The sequence below is a fragment of the Aulonocara stuartgranti genome (assembly GCF_965226115.1).
Source record: "Aulonocara stuartgranti genome assembly, chromosome: 12".
NCBI lineage: Eukaryota > Metazoa > Chordata > Actinopteri > Cichliformes > Cichlidae > Aulonocara > Aulonocara stuartgranti.
In genome coordinates, this window is record NC_138948.1 from 11489476 (window position 1) to 11510480 (window position 21005).

General features: G+C 37.8%; 2 protein-coding genes across 8 annotated transcripts; one reads left to right on the top strand and one right to left on the bottom strand.

Annotated features, from left to right (window-relative positions):
- Nucleotides 1–630: 630 nt before the first annotated feature.
- On the bottom strand, nucleotides 631–9893 carry gck (glucokinase (hexokinase 4)). 4 transcript variants are annotated; one of them, XM_082556111.1, is made up of 10 exons: nucleotides 9833–9893; nucleotides 4592–4754; nucleotides 4322–4476; nucleotides 4121–4240; nucleotides 3494–3589; nucleotides 3296–3395; nucleotides 3003–3186; nucleotides 2221–2376; nucleotides 1650–1883; nucleotides 631–1340 (listed from the first exon to the last, which is right to left on the bottom strand). In XM_082556111.1, exons 2-10 carry the CDS (start codon nucleotides 4698–4700, stop codon nucleotides 1193–1195), a joined length of 1302 nt encoding a protein of 433 aa, XP_082412237.1. In that variant the 5' UTR covers nucleotides 4701–4754; nucleotides 9833–9893; the 3' UTR covers nucleotides 631–1192. The 4 variants fall into 4 exon arrangements, with proteins under 4 accessions (XP_082412237.1, XP_082412235.1, XP_082412236.1 ...); XM_082556109.1 differs by lacking the exon at nucleotides 9833–9893 and adding an exon at nucleotides 8519–9560; XM_082556110.1 differs by lacking the exon at nucleotides 9833–9893 and adding an exon at nucleotides 7530–7561.
- Nucleotides 9894–9965: 72 nt separating this feature from the next.
- ykt6 (YKT6 v-SNARE homolog) lies at nucleotides 9966–20506 on the top strand. Of its 4 annotated transcripts, none has more exons than XM_082556113.1 (13): nucleotides 10014–10207; nucleotides 10551–10687; nucleotides 10818–10900; nucleotides 11632–11732; nucleotides 11827–11931; nucleotides 12134–12199; nucleotides 12745–12846; nucleotides 12957–14400; nucleotides 14445–15953; nucleotides 16376–16430; nucleotides 17228–17296; nucleotides 19571–19655; nucleotides 19906–20506. In XM_082556113.1, exons 2-8 carry the CDS (start codon nucleotides 10584–10586, stop codon nucleotides 12990–12992), a joined length of 597 nt encoding a protein of 198 aa, XP_082412239.1. In that variant the 5' UTR covers nucleotides 10014–10207; nucleotides 10551–10583; the 3' UTR covers nucleotides 12993–14400; nucleotides 14445–15953; nucleotides 16376–16430; nucleotides 17228–17296; nucleotides 19571–19655; nucleotides 19906–20506. The 4 variants fall into 4 exon arrangements, with proteins under 4 accessions (XP_082412241.1, XP_082412239.1, XP_082412240.1 ...); XM_082556114.1 differs by having other exon boundaries at nucleotides 12957–14392; XM_082556115.1 differs by having other exon boundaries at nucleotides 9966–10036; nucleotides 12957–15953.
- The last annotated feature ends 499 nt before the right edge of the window (nucleotides 20507–21005 follow it).

Consider the following 21005-nt stretch of genomic DNA (forward strand, 5'->3'; position numbering starts at 1 on the left):
ATACACATGCCAAGAAGCTTCTGGTGCACAGTTTTCCTGCTGATGTAAATGCCATAGGAGGTTTGCATATCTAGGAAGGAATATCCAGGAGTGAAGAAATTTTACAAAGTAATCTATTGCAACTGTAGTATCCTATTACAGTACCGTGCTCAAACTCAGCGTGCTCTTTAAAACAACCCATTCTTTCACATATGTTTTTAAAGGCAGACTCTGTGGCTAGGTGCTTGATTTTATACATCTGTGTCAATGGAACTGAAAAAATGTTAATTGTGGCCCGATATCTTCCACGATATGGATATCTTTTCTTCATATAGTGTATTCATTATATTCCTTAGAACATTTGAGCAGACCTGTCAATCTGTTACAATACATGCTACATTTACAGGAAGGATATTATATTGATGTTTGGTAGTTCTTATTTCATTAATATGACATCAGGACAACTACCTTCAGTTTTGATACATTACACTGATGTTGTTTAGTCCTTGAAGGCTGGAATGTCAGAGAAGAAGAAAAAAAATTTTTTTTTTTGCTGTGCTATCAAAAATAATTGATATTTGGTGTTGAAAATAAAAACAGATTCAGTTGACGTATTATAGTTTATTAAGTACTTTTATTTACAGTTAGGTTTATTCACATCCAAAGCACATTTAAAGAACAACACTATACTAGGTAACACAGTAACAAAATTTGTAAACATAACATTTAAATATACAATACCAAAGATATATTTAATTGCTCACAAACAGGAATTACACAACAAACTAATAAACTTGATTTAGTTATAATTTACAGCCGTATTTACAAAACTGGCATTATAATACACTGTCATCAATACTACATAAGTCCTTCATGAAATACTCCCATCCACACAACCAGACGGAGGTGACACACAAGAAGTATGAATCTTAAACAGCTCTCACACTAACGTCTGTCTTATGTGCAACAATCAACGTTCAGAAAGTTCAGAAATTATGGATTTGCTAAAGCCTGGTGTGATACTACCAAGTGCAGCCTCTAATAAGAGGTTGATCCATTCTTGTCTTTACACCCTACAACAATAACCAATCAGTTTTCTTACAAACAGCCTGTAGTAAGGGCACATCAGTGGATTTCATAAATATCCTCCCATCAGAGTTCAAGCTTTCCTCATCACTGCGCATTCAGGAGACTGATCAGTGCATAATTGCCCTTAATCCGCGAACAGATTTGTAGCCATTTTACAGGCCACTGCTGAGATAAGAGCAGCTCCACGACCGCTCCCCTCCTCTGACTGGATGAAGGTGATATCAGAGTGAGGTGTTAGGTCCCTGACGACTTTGTGGAACCTGTCACGGAAACTGAGACATACAAACAATTGGTCAGAACAATCTTCTCATCCTAATTTCTCTCACTTCCTCTTGTGTCTTTAGAACAGCTATCTAATAATTTTTAAGTTTAAGACACAAAATCCCTATACATAAATGTGTTTTGAATCTTCTACTTTTTGCTTCTCCTGTTCACATTCGACTATTTCTTTCTTCTTTTTTTGGAGAATTGACTTTTTCTTTAGAGCAGGTACATCTAATCTCATACGATTAAATTTGCTTATATATTTAAAAGGTTTAATTAAAGTATACACTATTCAAAAGTCTAAGAGCATTCCTTACCATGGGTGCAACTTGTAGACAGATCCATCGATGCCCACTGTGATCTTCATGGCTTCCTCGCTGCGTCTCTCCCGCATCAGGTTGATGACACCAGCGAGCCCTGTGGCGCACATGTGAGCAGAGCGAGTGGAAACACTCTCGCAGACCAGACGCACAATGTCACAGTCAAGCTCTGAGGGCAGAACTCCCAGCGAGGACAGGATGTTGTAGATTTGTTTTCTATCCCCAGTGTCACTGTAAAAAAAGAGAGAGAGAAACATTTACAAATTCAGCTTCTAGAGGCACAATGCAGAAAATGTAGTGTGTTGAAAATATATTTTCTTTCATTTCTGGTTCCACTAAATATATAAAATTTAATAAACGCCACATGTTTTCATCACATAGACTATTTAATTTTGTCCTAATGAAATATTCCATTGATAAACTCAAGTCATGATCTGTTACTTTCTTCCATCTGTTCATATACAGATGTAATGCTTTCAGGCATAACAAATAGGATCTTTTGTCATATTTTTAATTGGCAGCATTCCTTTAAAAAAAATGTTTACTCAGCCCAGGTTAGGATACTCACCTCTCCACCTGTGAGACATAGCGTGTCTCAAAGCTTCCACGTGTCTTCAGCAGCTCTGAGGCTTCACCATTAAACAGCAGGTCTTCATTTACTAGCTTCATCATAACAAGCCTCACCAGTTCACCCATGTACTTCCCACTGATAAGCTTCTCATATCTGCAGGAGATAAGGGGGGAAAAGAAGAGAGAGAGAGAGGCAATTTTAATGACAGGAAAATATTTTATGGGAGATGTGAGGGAAAACGAGGGCTAAACAGGAATGATGTGTGTCATAAAACACATGAGCAAACAACTGTGACTGGTTGGGGAAAGAATGACAATGGGTTGGGAAGGCGACGCCGAAGCTAAAGAGGCTGAATGAGGTTGAGCTCTCTGCAAAATCTCTGCATAAAAGTAAAACAGCCATTAGGCTAACAGTTACTGGCAAGCAGCAGCAGAGATAGATGATTAACCCGACGTCCGCTTCATTGAACTCATCACTGACGTATGAGGGCTCTGGCCATTTACTACCATCCTGAGGAAAAATAGTGGGTAACTAAGCAACTGCACAGAAAGCTCAGGTGAGGGTCAGGTGAGTACTACCAGACAATGATAATGAGTTCAGAAAAAACATGTAACATGTTGTAAATGACTTAATTTACACTCCACGCCCACCACTTTAAGCCCTTCAAACAGGTGGCAGCCCTGACTGCACGTGTATTCAGTAGACGTTTGAAAATGAAAGAGCTGTGTGACATGTATGCTATATGTTTGAACTAAATATAATGTTCTGCGTTTACTCACAGCTGCTGTCCGGGGTTAATTGAGGCTTCGTCCACCACTCTGTCGTACTCCAGTCTAAAGTCCTCTAGCTCCCCGTTGTCTCCGAAAGCCCCCCATTCTGTGTTCACACACATCCGGCCCTCCTCCCCTTCAACCAGCTCCACAGTCCTCATTTCCTCCATGTAACATGCATTGCAACCAGTACCTGGTAAGAAAACAGACCCACAAACATTATATGGATGCTCATTTCTGCAAGAGTCTAGATATGAGTCAGACTTCAGGCTGGTTGCACGTGTGCATTTACAACTTCTTACCAACAATCATCCCGACTTCACAGCTGCGATCTTCATAATAGCAGGAAATCATCGTGGCAACTGTGTCATTCACCATGGCAACCACATCCATCTCAAAGTCCTGTGTGACGATACAAAATTTTAATTCACAGAATTAAATTCAACCACTATATCTACAGCTGTACTTTTAAGAAGAAAGAATCCTATACGTCCACCCACCCCTCGTCTCTTGATGGCGTCTCTGAGTAAACCCACAACATTGTTCCCTTCTGCACCGGAGGCCTTGAAGCCTTTGGTCCAGTTAAGCAGGATTCCCTGTTATGGTAAAAAAAAAAAAAAAAGAGAAGAAGTAAACTTTAAATGCATGACCTTTATTATACAGTGGTTTATTTATTATACCATCACCTACCTTAAATTAACATTACTAATCTTCATCTTTCCTTTGTCCAGAATATTCACTATCCCTTTGTGTTTTAGTCTCCACACCACTCAACCTGAGCTGTCCCTCTAGCATACTCATTTCTAATCGCGTCTTTACATCTTAAACTCTGCCACCTCCTGTCTATCGTGGTTTTTTTGGTTATTTACTTGCATTGCTGAACAGACTGTTATACTGTTTGTTGGCTCCCATTTGGGTATAAAAAGTGAAATCATCTCTGCTCTTCATTAATTTTTAGTTCTAAAGACATTTTGAAACATTTGTAAAATGTTTGTATAAAATGTTTGTTTTCTTGTTTTTATGACAGGTGGTCTAATAAATAAAGAACTGTAGATGAAAAGCTTCTACAAGTCCAGCAAATAAAGGAATTGTTAGAGGTAGAAGGGTATGAGAGTAAATTCACCCACCTTGTCAATGTCCTCATGTCGTACTGGAAAGGAGAACGTGAAACCCAGAGGAAGCTTCTTGTGCTTGATGTGGTGTTTGTCCAAGAAATCTGACATACACTCTGCTATGTAGTCGAATAGCTGCAGAGATATTAAAAAGTTATTTCACAAGAGTAAAAAAAGAAATGCTTGCTTCTATAGATAAATCGGAGTATTACTAACCATTTCAGCAGTCCCAGTCATGGCATCTTCAGGAATAGAGTACATTTGGTTCTTTGTTTCAACCTTGAAGCTCCTCTCTTCGTCTTCACCCACTTTCACAAGCATCACACGGAAGTTTGTGCCTCCCAGGTCCAGAGCCAAGAAATCACCAACCTCTATTGGGAGAAAACACTATACATTAGTCTTTCAGTGCTACATTAAACTTAAGTTCACATAGGAAAGACTTCATCTAAACACTGGCAATCCTCTCTTTCAGAAGTCATGACCCACCTGATCCTTCAGGGGTGGAGCAGACATAAGTTGGAAGCATTTTAACGCTAGCCTCTTCATGTGTCTCCAAACGCAATCCTCTCTCCATTTCACGCTGCATCCTCTTCATGATCTCTTTCAGGTCTTCTTTATTCAGCCTGAACTCGGACAGGATCTGGTCCACCTGCATTCAGAGGAGAGATGAAGTAGGTGAGAACCATTTGACACCATATTATAAACACCGGACAGAAACTTTAACAGGAACAAAAGAATCACAGCACCGGAAATTTGCTGACTACAAATCTTACCGCGATGACTTTATCAACCACAGAGTCGTAGCTACTAGGCAACTTCACCATCTGGTCGAGTTGAACGCTGACACAAGGCATCTTCACAGGCTTAACAAAAAATTCGCTTGCGTGTGTTTTTAGGAGTTTGGTGAGTGTGAGACCACCCAGTGTGTGTGTGCAGAGTGAGTGAAGTGTGAGTACCACTGAACAATCCTCCGCTGCTTTTATTCTCAGGTGAAGGGGGCTGGACACACCAAATCCTATCGCCCTCCCCTTCCCAACCTCACCCCATCTGGCCAAAGAAGTGCAAACATACACAAAAGCCCACATGCACACAAAGAGGTATAACCTCTGGGCAAAGTTCTAAAATGTTTTGACCTTGTTCCTCAAGATATATTTCATGACGTGTTCATTTTATTGCAAGAAGACAAATTTTAACTTGTTTTTGTTATTGGCATAAGATTTTTAGTGTCATATTTTCTATTGTGTTATATTTTTTATTTAGTTAGAAGGTTTTGGGTTTTGTTTTGTTTTGTTTTTGCTCTAAATTCAGTTTAGTTTAGTGGTTTGGCTTGTTTTAGTGTTTACTTGTTGATTTTGTTGTATTGCTATTGGTGATATTTTGCAAACTTTTATATTTAAAAGCAAGATGATGCAATACAACAACGCCAGCAGGCAATCACATAGACATCTGCATTTATTTAAATGGCTTCGTAAGCAGTAGTAATTGCTATAATAGTACAAAATCTTTTGTTAATTTTTATTTCTAAGTCTAGTTTTAATTTTACTTTTGACTGCTGTGTTTTAGTTTAGCTAAAGTTTAGTTAGAGTTTATTATAATGACTACGCTGATAGAAATAGTCAGATATGACATTTTGCCTTTACTCTATTTCTACAGAGGCTCTATCTTGGCTCAGTATACATTCATATTTTATTAATCGGTTATTTAAATACATAATCACAATTAAAAAAATTTATTTAATAAACATTAGGGCTACCACATAATTTTAATCTAATTCTGATTCTGTGATTCTGATTTTGAGCACTGAATATGTTTTAATGTTGTTCGCCTTTACTGCCGTGGTTTTCAGACTTCACAAAAAAGCCTGAAAACTCTCAAAAAATGCATTTTTGTTAAATTAGATCATAATAACATCACAATAAACGTGATCTCCCAGTAATATTATGTGATTTGTTAAGTTGAGGAACTCACTATCCATTAATGTTAAGTTTTAAGTTTTCAAGGTTATCTGTTACTTTTATATACGGAATTACTTTTAGCCTCAATCTACTTTAGAATGCTTTTTTTTTTAACATGACATGTCAACTAACCCTGTGGCCCAAACTTATAATTGATTTTTCTTTTAGAAGAACACCATCCAAAGCTATGGGGTTGCTCAATGTTAGACCTGAAAGATACTCTTATGTTTGCGAAACTGCAAACATGCCGAAATTAGAAATAAAAAGGGTTGAATGACCTCCAAAACTTAAAATAGCACGCCAGAGGTGAAGGTCTCCTCTGCTTATCAGCTCCAACAGTTTACCTGTCCAGAGGTAAGAGCTTTTTTTAGCTAATAGTTTGCTGGACCTGAGTTCAGGGTTTTTTTAGTAATGGCCTTGATTTTTGAAGGATCAGCATCAGTACTGTGAGATAAGTAAACCCAAAGAATGCGAATGACTTACTTTCAAGTTTGAATAGTCATTAACTGTGCATGTTATATGTATTTGTTGCTTTGGTATAACTATACAATGCTTAAAAATGAATAAAATAAAAATAATAAAATAAAATTACAACTTGTTTCTATCAGGTGGGATATCTGATATGTTTTTAAACTTTGGTCTCTTACATCTGACACATTTCTTGAAAATCTTTTGAAGTTCTCAGCACTGAATGTGCATATACCAAAACAGTTCATACATGTGGTAGTTTGCCATAGTAAACCTGCAAAATGCTGCAACTTAATTCAAGTGAAGTATTGCTATCAAAATGACATGTTCCTTTGGCATGAGATCAACCAGAATGGCCAAAAAGATGTTTTGTCAGTGCTCTGATTTAAGTCTTGTCTTGTTACGTCTTCCCTGATGCCAAATATAACCTCTAACAGACTTCTTTATCAAAGAATAACTTCTTCTTTTTTTAAATCAAAGTGGATGGTCTTCTGATGCTGAAAGCAAAATGACATTTGCATTCATCTGTATGTAACATGAGGGAAAACATGTCTTGATGTATGCTCGATCATCCAGGTAAGGAAATCCCAGAAAGTTGATTCTGTTCATCTGGACGTAACGTTTTCAGTGGGAGAGACGTTTCGTCACTCATCCAAGTGACTTCTTCAGTCTCAGCTGAATGCAGGTTTCCCAGCAATATAAACAGTACATTTGCATAATGAAACTAGCACCACTGATAAACAATGGTTGGAAAAAGCTGCAGTCAGTTGAGACTGAAATAGTCACTTGGATATGTGATTAAATGTTTCTCCCACTGAAAACACTACGTCCAGAAAAACAAAACTTTGTGGGATGAAGGAAAACTAATTTATTTTACTGCAGTGGTCACACACTACACTAAATGCAGTTACAACAAAAGCTAAAAATGTTACACAAATATTGCTATTAATACCTAAAAATCGTAACTATGTTTACAGTAACAAATCTGTGCTGGAACTCACTGGATTCCAGCTGGCTTGGCCGCAGATTCTCACCAACCTCTCCTTCACAAGAAGTTGCTGCACTGTAATACTTTTAACTGTGAAGAAAAATTTAGTGCGTCTTCTTTCTGCTGCCTTCAAGTGTCATTCAACTGAGCCAAAGCCACTGAGGAAGCACTAATGTGTTTGTGATTTGTCTGATTTTTACTTGATTTTCACCAGCTGGTATGTGTTTGACTGATTCTAATAATAAAACAATATGATATTTTAAAGGGGGGGGGGGGGGGGGGGGTTATAATGCTGGGCGATGAAATTGTTAGAAGCATGTTGTAACACGCACGCAGTTTGTTTAGTTTCTGTCCATTTACAGGGAGAAATTGAATGTGTGCCAAGTGCTTGTCAATAGATGATTATCCAGTTAATTTAACATGTGGCCTGTTTGCACAGAAGCCTGCCTGAATGGATCTCCAGCTGTCTCTCGCAAAGTAAACTTCAGAGACTGAAGCAACTGTGTTGTTCGATTACACGAAAAGAAACACAAAGATCTGTAGCGTTATAGTGTATTACTACAAACTGTACATCAAGGACAATTCATTTGTTTAACCATGTTCATCAAAAAATTAGTGCAAGGAAATGGAAATATTTTAGCTCCGTCTTATCCTGTTTTCTGTATCTAACTGTAGCCATGATACAACAGATACTTAGAAGATAGTCATGCATTTATTTACCTTTTGCCATTAATAGTCCATTTATAGTATAATATCATATCATTGATATCAATATCATTGAATTGAGAACTATACTGTAGCTATACCCTTCTTCTAAAAGTCAGTGCATCATGTAATATGGCAAACACAATTTGTGACTTTTCCTGTGTACCTCTTTAGTTTACTGTCATGATTATGCATATATTAATCTATCTGGAATGCATCTGTTCAGAAATTTATTTGATCACATTAAAATTTTGCAGATAGCTAGATTTAAAAACAAACAAAGAACTACTTCTTTACCTTTTCCATCGTATTACAATGATGATTAAATCCCAAGTGTCCTGCTGACCATTAGTGTTGGAGGTGGAGGTTCCCTCCCTTTAGGAGTTTTGATGATTCCCAAGTTGTTGCTCCTATGGTGTTTTGCCTCGACATAGGTGCATGAAAGGCCCAACCATTATTATGTCCCCAGCATTTGGTCTACATAATGCTCAGCAGCAGCTTGAAACCACATTTACATATCTGCAGTTTTTCTACTTTCAAAGTTTTAAACAGAAAAATAAAATCTGCAGGCGTCCTAAATATCTTAAATAACTTTTGGAAATTTCTTCATTCTCGCAGATACTTTTGGCAGAAAGTATAAAAACAAAAAGAATTTGTCTTAACTCTTACACACAGTAAACTCAAACCTTCATTGATAAATAGCCTAAATTACATCCTAAAGAATATGTATGGGAAAAAATGTAGTATTAATTTTTGCTATCTACGTATGTATCTACTTATTACACACATAAATGCTACATATTTTAAATATTCAAACATTTGTTTCTAGGCAAAAACCTATGGACGTCTTCATTCTTGTTAGCGCTTCCAGTTAATATCCACGCAATGAGTATGCCATCCAAGAGTCAGTTAAACAAGAACAACAAGACAATAAATTATCCAACCAAACCTTTGTTGCATTGATAAATCCTAACATCTTTAAGCAAAAATGGAGAAAAATATGAAAGCAACCTCCAGTTTGTAGGCAAACTTCTCACTGACAGTATCTCAACTCAAACAAAATTAGTTCCAGGAAAAGAAACCTCATTTCTCCCTTCAGTGCAGCTGACGATCATCAGATTCACCTAAATACTTACTGGTTTCCATGCCAATAGGATTTCAATGTGTCACCAAGGAAATGAATAACAGGCTCACATCTGACATGGAAAACACTTACTTACACTGAGTTAAATGCCCAGGAGGAAATTGCTAAATGGAGCAAGATTACCAGAAAAAACATGAATTGAGGTTGCCATAAAACAGCTGAATGTTAAAATAGTTTTGGGGCTTTTAGGGTTGTTGGTTTTGTTGTTGTTGTTGTTGTTGTTGTTGTTGTTGTTGTTGTTGTTGTTGTTGTTTACAGATTAAGGACATAATAATAATAATAATAATAATAATAATAATAATAATAATAATAATTCTACAATTAGTATAAAAGCACATTAAATATCAATAAATATGGTTGAAATGTTGAAACATATCACCATTTAAACCAGTTATTACAATCTCATAATCCTGCTAATCTAAACCGATAAAAATTAGATTTGCTGCATCCAATAATGTACATAGTACCTTAGATGAAAAATAAATATGATCCGTTTAAGACTGACTGTTATCCATCCGTGTGTCTAAGATTTCCCTCCGTGTAAATACGTTTATATTAGGTAGATATAATATCGCTTTGAATCTGGCAACCAACCGGAACTATTAGCACAGCGGTGTGCGTGTTTACAGCGGAGTGAATGTCAGATTGCACCGTTTGGGGACCGTGACGTGGTGATTGGTCACTTTAAGTTCATGTTAAAAACTGTTAAGTTAGCGCTAACTATACTGTGACTAGTTTGGTGGACGTGTTTCGTGCATACCCACGAGTTTTATTTTAATACGGAATTTGACTTTTTCTGTCTGTTTTTACTGGAATCAGACGGTTTGCGATAGTTTTAGCTGGTAAGTTAGCCGAGGCCTGCCTTAGAGTAGATAGCACCTAGAGCTAATCTGATTACATTTTGTAATTTTCTTGACAAGTTTAAAACTTGAATCAACTTCTTTGTAGTCTTTGCTTTTCGCCGTCAGTCAGCCTGTTAATCCCATCTGTAAGGAGGGAAAATTGTTAATCTAAGATGACTATGGCTGAGAGTAAACAGTTAGCCTACAAGCTTTTATCTAGGCGGCGACTGCTTTTGCTGCGAGCTTCACATCGTTGAAGTTTCCCTTTTTTGTTAGCAGGGAAGCTAGTTAGCTGAGCCGGATAAAGGATAATGCTCTCATGTGATTGTTTTTGTGTTATCAGGACTGCGTAACTGACACACGAACCGGTGGCAATATGAAGCTCTACAGTCTCAGCATCCTCTACAAAGGAGCGACCAAATCCAATCTTCTCAAAGCGGCCTACGACCTGTCCTCCTTCAGTTTCTTTCAGCGCTCCAGGTGCGTCTCACTAACGAAACAGTTTTTACTGTAGTTTACTGACCCGTGCCTCACACATCACGGGTAGTATTTATTTCACTATTTTTAAGTGTTTCCTTCTCTACACTAAGTATTGCTTTGGTTTGTTTAGCATTCAGGAGTTCATGACCTTCACCAGTGCCTTGATTGTTGAACGAACATCTCAAGGAACCCGTGCCTCTGTCAAAGAACAAGGTAAACAGATTTAGAGTGTTTTAGGTGTGGCCCTGTGATGCAGTGATTAGTGCTGTTGCATCAGAGAGGACCCTACAGATTCAGGGTAACCTTTTGCCAAGTATCCTCTTACAGTGGTATTGGTATAAAAGGCTGCACATTAGCCGCTTACATGGATAACTAAAGACTATCACAGATCTCAAAGGACGAGAAAAATAATTTGATATATAACAGTTGTGATTTGTAATATCATAAAGAAATTACTTCCTGCAGTGTCCTGTGTCACAGCAGGGCAGAAGGAGATTTCTGCTTAAAAGTGATTTGATGTTTGACTGGGAAATTGTGATGGGGCTGTAACATGTTCTCTGGCCTGAAAATGGACATTTTAAGTCAAGTTTAAACAGTTGGAGATAATAAAGTAAAATGTAAGCTGTCTCAAAATAATGATGCTAAACATTTCCTTGTTCCTGGAGTACACAGACTGCTTTTCCTCTCTTCAATTTCATGCAGGCTGAATCATCATATCATGTGACATGGACTTTAGCAAATGTCATTACAGAATTATGCTTCATAATCAGTGTGTGTTGTTTGTTTTTATTTTGGGAGTCTTATGGAGAACATTTTGCTAAGTTGTATTTTAATAAGTTTTTTTATTCTTTGGCCCTTCTTCAATGCACCAGTACAATAAGATCGGGTGAAAATTGTTCTGATAACAACACACCTTGCTCCTTTGTTTTTTTTTTTCTTTTCAGAGTACCTGTGCCATGTGTATGTGAGAAATGACAATTTGGGTGCTGTAGTCATCGCAGATACTGAATATCCACAGAGAGTCTGTTTCACATTGCTTGACAAGGTGGTTTATATATATTTTTTTTAAAATATATATATATATTATGAGACTTGTTGTTGTGATTTCAATATTGACATTGTTTTGTTTTGTTTTTTAGGTATTAGAGGAGTTCTCTAGGCAAGTGGACAGTATAGACTGGCCTTCTGGTAATCCTGACACCATTAACTACAAAGCCCTTGACATTCACCTCTCTAAATACCAGGTCAGTTTGGTTTACTTCTCAGAATTTATTTTAACGAAAGATCTGATAGTGTATGACTGCAACTAGACTGTTTGTGTGATTTTAAAACAATATCAGAAGGACTCCATAATCACCAGATTCTCACATCATTTGGCAGAATTTACTTGTATAGTGCGAAATGCATCTACTTGATAGCTGGTTGTATTTTTGTATTTATCCACAGAACCCCAGGGAAGCTGATGCAATGACCAAAGTGCAGGCAGAGCTGGATGAGACAAAGATCATTTTGGTAAACCACCGTTCATACATAAATCAAAGTAGAGAAGTGTCCACATTAATTTATACTCAAATTTTGCATTGCATGAGAACACAGAAAGAGATGATGGACTCTTAAAAAAACTTTTTAATACATGCTTTCAATTACTTCAGAAATCAGATGTGTTCATAGTTATTCCTTATCCCTCTGGAATGCAGATGGAAAAGCCATCACAACTTATACCTTACTAAAACTTAGGAATGAAGCACAAAAACGCATTTTTTTTGTTCCTTTTACATTCACATTTTTATGTTCTTTAGACATTTATTAACTTCTCTGGAGTTCAACATACCCTGGGTATGTTGAACTCGCTTTATAGCATAGGGTTCAGATTGGCAAGGATTGGAAAGGTTTGCATTTGGACTTTATGTTATCCTGTCATCTGACAAAATGTAATGGATTGAAAGGCAACTTTCTCTTATTAACTGCAATTTTTAACCATATTGGGCAATCTATTTAACTAAAGCAAAGTTGTAGTGTTTCTGTTGTTTCATAAATAAATATTTTGTTGTCTGCAGCACAACACCATGGAAAGTCTGCTGGAAAGAGGAGAGAAACTGGATGATCTTGTGGCAAAGTCGGAGCATCTGGGAAACCAGTCTAAAGCCTTCTACAAGACTGTAAGTTTGAATGACTGACCTTATTGACATTATGCTAAATTTCAAGACTGTGCGCTGAATTTACTAAGCAGGGCAAATTATTTGCATATTTGTTTGTGTTTAACCTTCAGGCACGGAAACAGAACTCTTGCTGTGAAATCATGTGATGTCGCTGCCTCGTCCTTCTTGGACATGCCTCTCTATCTCTGCCTTTCTGCTTTTCCTACAACTCCCATCATCCACCTGCCACCAGCTCTCAACCAAGACAGTTCAGGGGCCGTCAAATCCAAGATGGGACACCGAGAAGAGAGCAAGAAAGGATGGCCAGTCTGAAATGCGACCTCTGCGGATTGTGACTGATGGGGGCTGAAGGAGTGATGGGGTTTGGTCAGGGGGGAAAAGTAACATGAATTATTTTTAACCATTGAAAAGGTAAACATCTGTGCAGTTTTTCAGTACCAGCCGGAGACATAAGTGTGACGTCGTGTATTGGTGATGTGTCGTTAAAATGTCTTCAAACCATTTAATGTTATTTTGATTGAATCAGATCTTGACTGTCTGGTCTCCACTCTTAAAATTCGAAGTAGTATTAACCATGGTTGTGCTACTGCTTCATGGCAACTCTGACAATCCCACAGTCTTATCTCTGTTCATTCGGCGTGTCAGCATTGCAGTTCAGTCCTTCTGTGCCCACAAGGTGGCCCTGCTCATTCACTTTATGGTTTCATGAACCTCAGTGCTGAGGTCAGTAGAAATACTCTAAAATGAGCCAAGACAGCAGATTGCTGTTTTGACATGTGATAGCTGCTTAGACAGAGATTTTTAAACTTCTCTTCTGTACAGGGTTCGGTTACATAATTTCTTTCTTGTTGAAATCGTTAACATTCCCACTTTGGATAACTGCTTTGTTAAGTGATGATGAAAATGCTTGAAGCTAATGAGAAGTCGGAGATTAGATATAAAATGTATAACGATGTTTGCCATAGATGCAGCCTTATTACAGTGTGACTAACATGAAACCCGCTGCCGTGTTTGCACTCATTTACGATGTGTACCGTAGCCATGCTTCCATACTGATATCCCACACACAACACTTAATCAGGTTTTTGTGTTTGGACGACTTGTACATCTGTCTGTAATCCCTCTGGGATCACTGGCATTTTACCACCTTTTTTTTTTTTTTTTTTTTTGGACAATGGTGATTCTGGGTAACTTCAGGTGCTCATGCACTCTCTGCCCTGTTTTTGTGTGCTGGTCAAGTTTTGATTAAATTAAGTTTAAAGTGAGAACAAACAATTGTTGACTAATATTTTAGACCCCACTTACTTTAAGACACTCCATGACCGACGCGGTTTGACTAGAGGAGCTTTGTTTTTTCCTTTGGTGGTAGGGGTAGAAAGTTCATTCTTCAGGAAGATATGCCTTTGGTTGTGCATTTTAGATGTTTCTCCATGCTCTTGTCTGTTGTATGTGTGTGTCTGTGAGTGTGAGTGATTTTTGTGAAATATACCATCCGGCTTCAGGCTCTATTAATGCTGTGTGCCTGCGCGTGTGTGTGTGTGTGTGTGTGTGTGTGTGTGTGTGTGTGTGTGTGTGTGTGTGCGTGTGCGTGCGCTGAGGTTTGTATGTGTGATCTGGAGTTGCTCTTTCTGCTTTTACAGTGTAAACCTTTGTGCAATATCTGCAGACTGTTTGTGTGATTCTCTTTAATGGAGAGAAAAACAAATATTTCTCATAAATTAACTTTTGTGTATATTCTATTCATATGACTAATTCCCATATGAAGGTTGTCCAGGGTTGTTTCTGGCAAATTTGTTTAATTTCTTTCTGTCTTTCTTTTTCTTTCTTTTTTTCCCCCTGCAATTTTCCAATTAACAAGTTGAATTTGATTGTCTGTCTGATCTGTGGAGTTATGCTGTGGCTATTTGCAGGTCAGGTCTTACTCTGACCAGTGTATTAAACGGTCTGCATTAAACATATTTTGGTCAAGATGTGGTCTTCAAATTCAAAACGGAGACTTCTGATAATAAATGAATTTTCTGTCTGTGTTAACGTTTTGTTTTTGGAACACTGACTTGTTCAAACACTGTTTGCAGAACATGTAATCTTGCTTAGATAAAAAGCCAAGTGTTTTGCTGTGTCCCATGTCCTTATTGTTTTATCTATCCGAGTGGAAGTGCGTTTATCAGGGTGAATGTGGTGGCAGGAAAACATTGTATACACTCACTGAAAATCAGTAGTCCTGCTGTAAATATAATTATCTTGGATCAGCATACTTTTGCGATATGTGACTGCTTTCTTCCTGCAGGAAGTTGGGCCGATCTGGCGCCTCCTTCACTTGCTGTAGGAAATGTAACTTTAAAGAAATGTTAAAATGGTGTAGCCATGCAGCGTGGCTTAAAGTGGAGTTGTTATGCTCAGTTTCATATTTCGTTCTTGGACTCCTACTTGAGCAGCTTTGTATGATTTACATTTTAAAATAATTCTCATATCTTTTAGGACGCATTGGCGTAGGCCCCAAAAAATAAAGCAATCAGTTTTAACTCCTTCATTTTAATTTCTATATTTATTTTAATTGGCTCCCTCTTTGTGTGTCACCAGCGTCACACAGAGCCAAGACCAGTGAAGCAACTTTTTGAAACAGTCTTTGGAGCAATTTAAAAGCCTGACACTTATTCACACTCAGTGTATTATCTTAAGTTTAATATGAAGAGCAACCATTGTAGCGGTATACATGACAGAAAATAATGAGGGCATTAGTTCCACTTCATTGTAAATTAAGCATCAATGAGCCCTTTTAATCAAAGGTTAGTCCAAGTGATAAACAAACAAGCAAGTATATGTTGCATTTCCTTAATATTACAGCATTATAGAGCACATAAGAATCAATTTACTTATGTAGCCTAATCGTTTCTACACTGCGTCGAAAATTAGCAGCAAGCTTGTGTGCGCTGTTGTACGAGTTCAAAAAGAAGCACATGAACGCACCACGAGAGGTGCGTCTCAGGGCGCCGCTGAGGTGAGAAAAACAGCATGAGTTGATGAAGTCTGGCCGCACAGCCCTGAAAATGTGGACGGAGATGAAAAACAAAAGCAGCGCTCTAACCAATAACGGAAATAGTTCAAAGGTGAGAAGGAAGCGCTTTTTGTGTGTTTTGTGAGCGACAATGTACCAAAAACAAGTCTGTCGGGATCTGTCTGACGACGGTTACACGGTACTGATTTACGTGTTTATAAGCGGACTTGTTTGATTGTTTTTACTGGGAGCGTAACCTGTTCCTGTTCTGTTTGTCTGTAAGTAGAGTCACACGCTCAAGCGTTGCTCTGGCGCACACGTTTTACATTTTCTTGGACATTCTCTTACCTTTGTGCCTGTCGATGCCCCCCAAACGCTCCGATTTTTCACCTTAACTTCCTGCAGCAAGTTCCTACATCTGCTGTAACACACGTTAGATGTACACGTTTTTAACAAAGAAGGCGAGTTAAAAGTGTGTGTGTGTGTAGGCAGCACTCTTGTGTTCAAACCCGAATGTTTTGCTTGCACTTTCAGATGGTCGACCGAGATCTCGGGGAGCAGTTGTCACATGCGGTGCAGCAGAGCAATGGTAGGTCTTATCTCTTCCTTGAGGTTTTCTCATACCTGTCTTCTTCCTCTTGGGTTGGAATCGTAAGTTCACCAGAAGAGTCCCAAGATAACAGAATGAAAGAGATGCTGCAATATTTTGTAGTGTTTTCATTTTAGGCACGGTATTATGCGTGGATAGTAACTCCACCAAAAAGTGCCTTAACTACCTGAAACTCGATGAAAGAATCCAATAAATTCACTTCAGGTGAATTCCATTCAGTCCATTCTATTTATAGGGAGCAAAAAAACAACATGGCACAGTTTCAGTGACGCCCAATAGTCTCTGCTCAACACGAACGCATAGCAATAACTTGCACAAAAATGCAAATTATTTACTGTGTTATGCAACAACTGTGGGTATGGATTACACGAAAGGGGTGTTTCTGATTTTAATGGAGACAGTGAGGATCAACCAACTGCTTCTGGAACTGTTCATGTAGTAAAAAAGTGTGCTCACTGAGAAGGAAGCATGTGTATTGCAGCAGTGTGAGCACTGTGTAGATTTGAATCTTTAACTGACACAGTTTCACCAGCATCACAGCAAAAGCTGCTTGGGAATAAAATAGTTGAATCCCGATCAGAGTATTTCACAATTATGTTATTTATTCAGTGTTAATTCAATGTTGTTTATGTCCTTTACACTCACATGGAACTTTTAAGTAAAAATTTAAAATACTGTGTCATATTTTTACATTTGTTACGCAGGCAAGTATATATCTTAAATAGACTTTTTTTTTAGCTGTGGATTCATGTATTTCTGTTTTCTTCCTTGTAAAGTTTCTACTGCAGCTGCCACTCATCCCAACTCAAAGGACTCTCCTACTTTTACTAATGGAATGATCCCAGGTGAGCATAATTTTTGTCTAAAATTAAGTTTTTCTACACCATGTAGGGCCTGTTGCAAAGAGAGAGAGAAAACGTGAAATGGACCACCTTCAGTCAACAACTAACAAAAATGCCTGTTTCTCCCAGAGAGTCGAGACTGAAAATAAACCGAATCAAGTTACACAACCAACAGTCAGCCAAGCTTGAAAACACCTTAGAAACACTTTACAGTTATTTTAGGAGTGTGACTGCAAAATACTGTCTGACTTTGGTCAAATTGTTTAGGGCTATATTTATTGAATGAGCCATAAACACAAATATGATGCTTTGCTGTTGTGCTGTGTGTGAGTTTGTGTTTGTATATGACCTTTTTGATATCCTGCATGGTTTTGTTGAGACACGGAGGCAGATTTTTCTCTTATCTTCGGACCCTTGTGCTAAATAAGCTTTGCACCCCTGTGACTTTAGATTGCTCTTGTTGTCATGTTGCTGTTTGCTCATGGAGCTCCTGTCGGTGTGACCGGAGGTGTTTCGCCGTTGAAGTATGCGTATGCTTGACCAGAGAATTCAAACTTAAAAGTTGTTTTAAAGTTCAAAACTTTAGAGGGCTAAAAAAAAAAAGAGCATATAGCACATCTTAAGTAAACTGCGCTTCTGTAAGCAAAGTTTGTGGTACACTTTTTATCTGATGTTTGAGATAAGTGTAAGTGAAGAGGATCAAACACCCAGAACTTGAAAGTCGAATGAATGTTTGTTTGTTTTTTAAACATCGCTGCCTGGAAGGCCCATTGTGCACAGAGCAAACATCAACTTATGTGGCAAAGGATCAACCCTGGTAATGAGAGCTGATTCTGTAGCTACAGCCCGGAGAGACAAATAGCAGTTTTAAGATGATGACTTCAGGTTTCTTAGCGTATCAGGATAAATGCATGACCTGAAGCATCCTCTTGTTGTGTTATCCATTAACACAACAACTCCAAATCCAAAAAGTTGAGATGCGATGTAAAAACAAAATGGAATTTTGACTTTGGTGGTAGCAACACATCTCAAAAAAGTTGAGATGTGGTTTCTTTGGTTTTTTTGGGGTTTTTTGGGTTGTTTTTTTTTTTTTTTTTTAAACAGCGCTCTGTAAACATCTGGGAACAGAGGAGACCAGCTGCTGGACTTTTGTGAGAGGACTTTCCTTCTGTTGTCTGATGTAGGATTCTAGCTGCTCAGCAGTTCTGGTTCTTCTTTTCAAACTGTTTGTTTCATGATGCACTAAATATTTTAAAGTGATAAAAGGTCTGGTCTGCAGGCAGGCCGCTTCCCTGAAACAAAAATGCAAGTCAACACGCTACCAATTTGACACACTGGAGGAAAAGCTGTGCACTGAGATGCAGAAAAGAAAGATGCTCATGAAGGGGAGGGGGCAAATTTAACTAAAGGATTTTTATATTATTTTTTTAACACCATGCTATGGTAAGGTATTTTCATCCATCTGTTTACAGTTTACAAGAATCGGCACTTCTAGAGTATTTTTAAGATTTTTGTAAAACCTACACACACCGACCAGCTAAAGGGTTTTCACCCAAACTGTCCTCAAGGTCAAGTTTATATTTGTCATTTCACACCTTTTTTTTCTTTTTTTTTGGTGACTTTCCTGTCACCATTCTATTAGGATCTGGTCATATGGTCAATGCTGCGACATGTTGATGTGTTAAGTGCGTCTCTGTAATCATAATATTCCTAAATTGATATGATTGTTTGCGAGGGTCCTTCTCTTATTCACACTCATTGTGAAGTAGAGCCAACCAATGACAAGAAAACTCATCAAGTTCTCTGTGTACTTTACACACTGCAGTAACCTGTGAATTGTGATGGATCGTGAGTCAGATAAGGAATTACAGCATCGATGTTCAGGTTTTGTGGGTGGAGTCCCAGAATTTATAACTGCACTTTATATTGTCTTTGTATCATAAGAGATTAGAGGTCTAAGAAGTGGCAAAAGAAATGCACGAAGTGCTAAACAGGATTCGTCTTGTTTTTTCTTGCAGAGTGAATCTTTCTTTTAATACTATTAAGCAAATAGATAGGGAAATGAGGAGTGTGTATATGAGCATATAGAGCCATATAACAGTTTTTATTATCTGTTTAAGAACAGATGAATTCAGTAATAAAAGCATGTAAACAAATTATGCATGCTTGTCAGATATTACAGAAGCAGCATATCGTACGACGCTTCCCTTAGAGATTTAAGTGCTAATGCATGATATGAATGAATTTGTAAAACATGAATGTTTTTGTGCTTTTTAGGTTCCATTGCAGCCGCATTGTTCATCGCCTTTTTGCTTGGACTGTATGCTATTCTGTGGAAGTGTATGGTGTCACCGCCACAACGGTAAGGAACGGGTGCAAGTTGAAACTTGATTTTGCCGAAGCTTCTGTTGGATCTTGTTGACACTGTAGTCGAGCAAACAGCAGTTTGTTCACCTGCTTTTAGGGGTCACACGTCTGAACTTTGTATCTGAGCTCGTCACAAAAACACAAATTGTGCCCCATTTCTTGATAAGCACCTATTCCATTTCACTGCTTTATTGCATGCAAACACACTCATTTGTGTTGGTTGTCTCGTTTTTTTTTCTCTCCAGAAAACACAACAAGTTGAGGGTAAGAGTACATCAGAGAGCTTCTATGTGAAGACATGGACGATATCTGGCAGCTGTTCTGTTATCTTGGATTTTAAATTTCATGGACATTGGCTAAACTAAATGGATGAGCCACATGTGCCTCCTCAGCTTTACGGTCTGCTGGTGGCTTCTGTTTACTTAAAGAGTCATGGTGACGTTAAACACTGTTTTGGCAGGTCAGTCTGCTTTTTCTGTTTTCTGTGAATTATGCACTACTGAGGGAGGCTACAACTCGCTCCAGTGACTATTGAGCTGCATGTAAATGACTCTAAGACAGAGAGAATATAGTATTTCTTTTTTTTTTTTTTTAGTATATGTAGCTATTTAAGCTTTTTATTTCTCAACTGTACCAAATGGATCTTTATATTTTAAGCATGTGTCCTTATTTCGTTTTAGCATTTCTTTATAATATTTTGGATTTGATTATCAGATCAGAGTAGCATTCACCATTTTATCCTGTTCTGTCACCTAGTGGTGCCTCAGACAAGCTTATGTGCGCAATTGCTCCTCAGGATGTTGTAACTACTGTATGAGTCTATAATAAAAGTATTTTTTACATTTAGTGGATGCGACTGTTTGGTGAATCTAATCAACTACTTTCTTTGTTTATTTTAGGTGTTTATAATATGGGCTGAGTAAAGTTCTGAGTCAATAGTTTCAATATCTCTCAGGCTGTACAGCACCTGTTTTTGTTTCTTTTGGTCTTTTTTTCTCCAGAATTCATGCAGAAATGTTAATGAAAAAAAGCAATCGACAGCTTAAGTGCTCATGTGACTGTAATGAGGAATCTATTCTGATTTACCAGTCATGTAGTCCTGTGTGACTCAATTTAAATCTATGTGAAAGAAGCAAAGGAGGAGAAAAAGTATTTCTGGTCTTTTCTATGCTATACATATGCTATACTGCATGTCTTTGATGAACCACATTTTCTTAAGTCTGAGCAGTTATTTCTGTCATATATATATATATATAAATAAAAAAAAAAATTGTAGGTTGTGTATCCTTCAGGTGTTAATGGGGTTATTGAAAATGTGTGTATATACGTAGGTATGGATAGATAG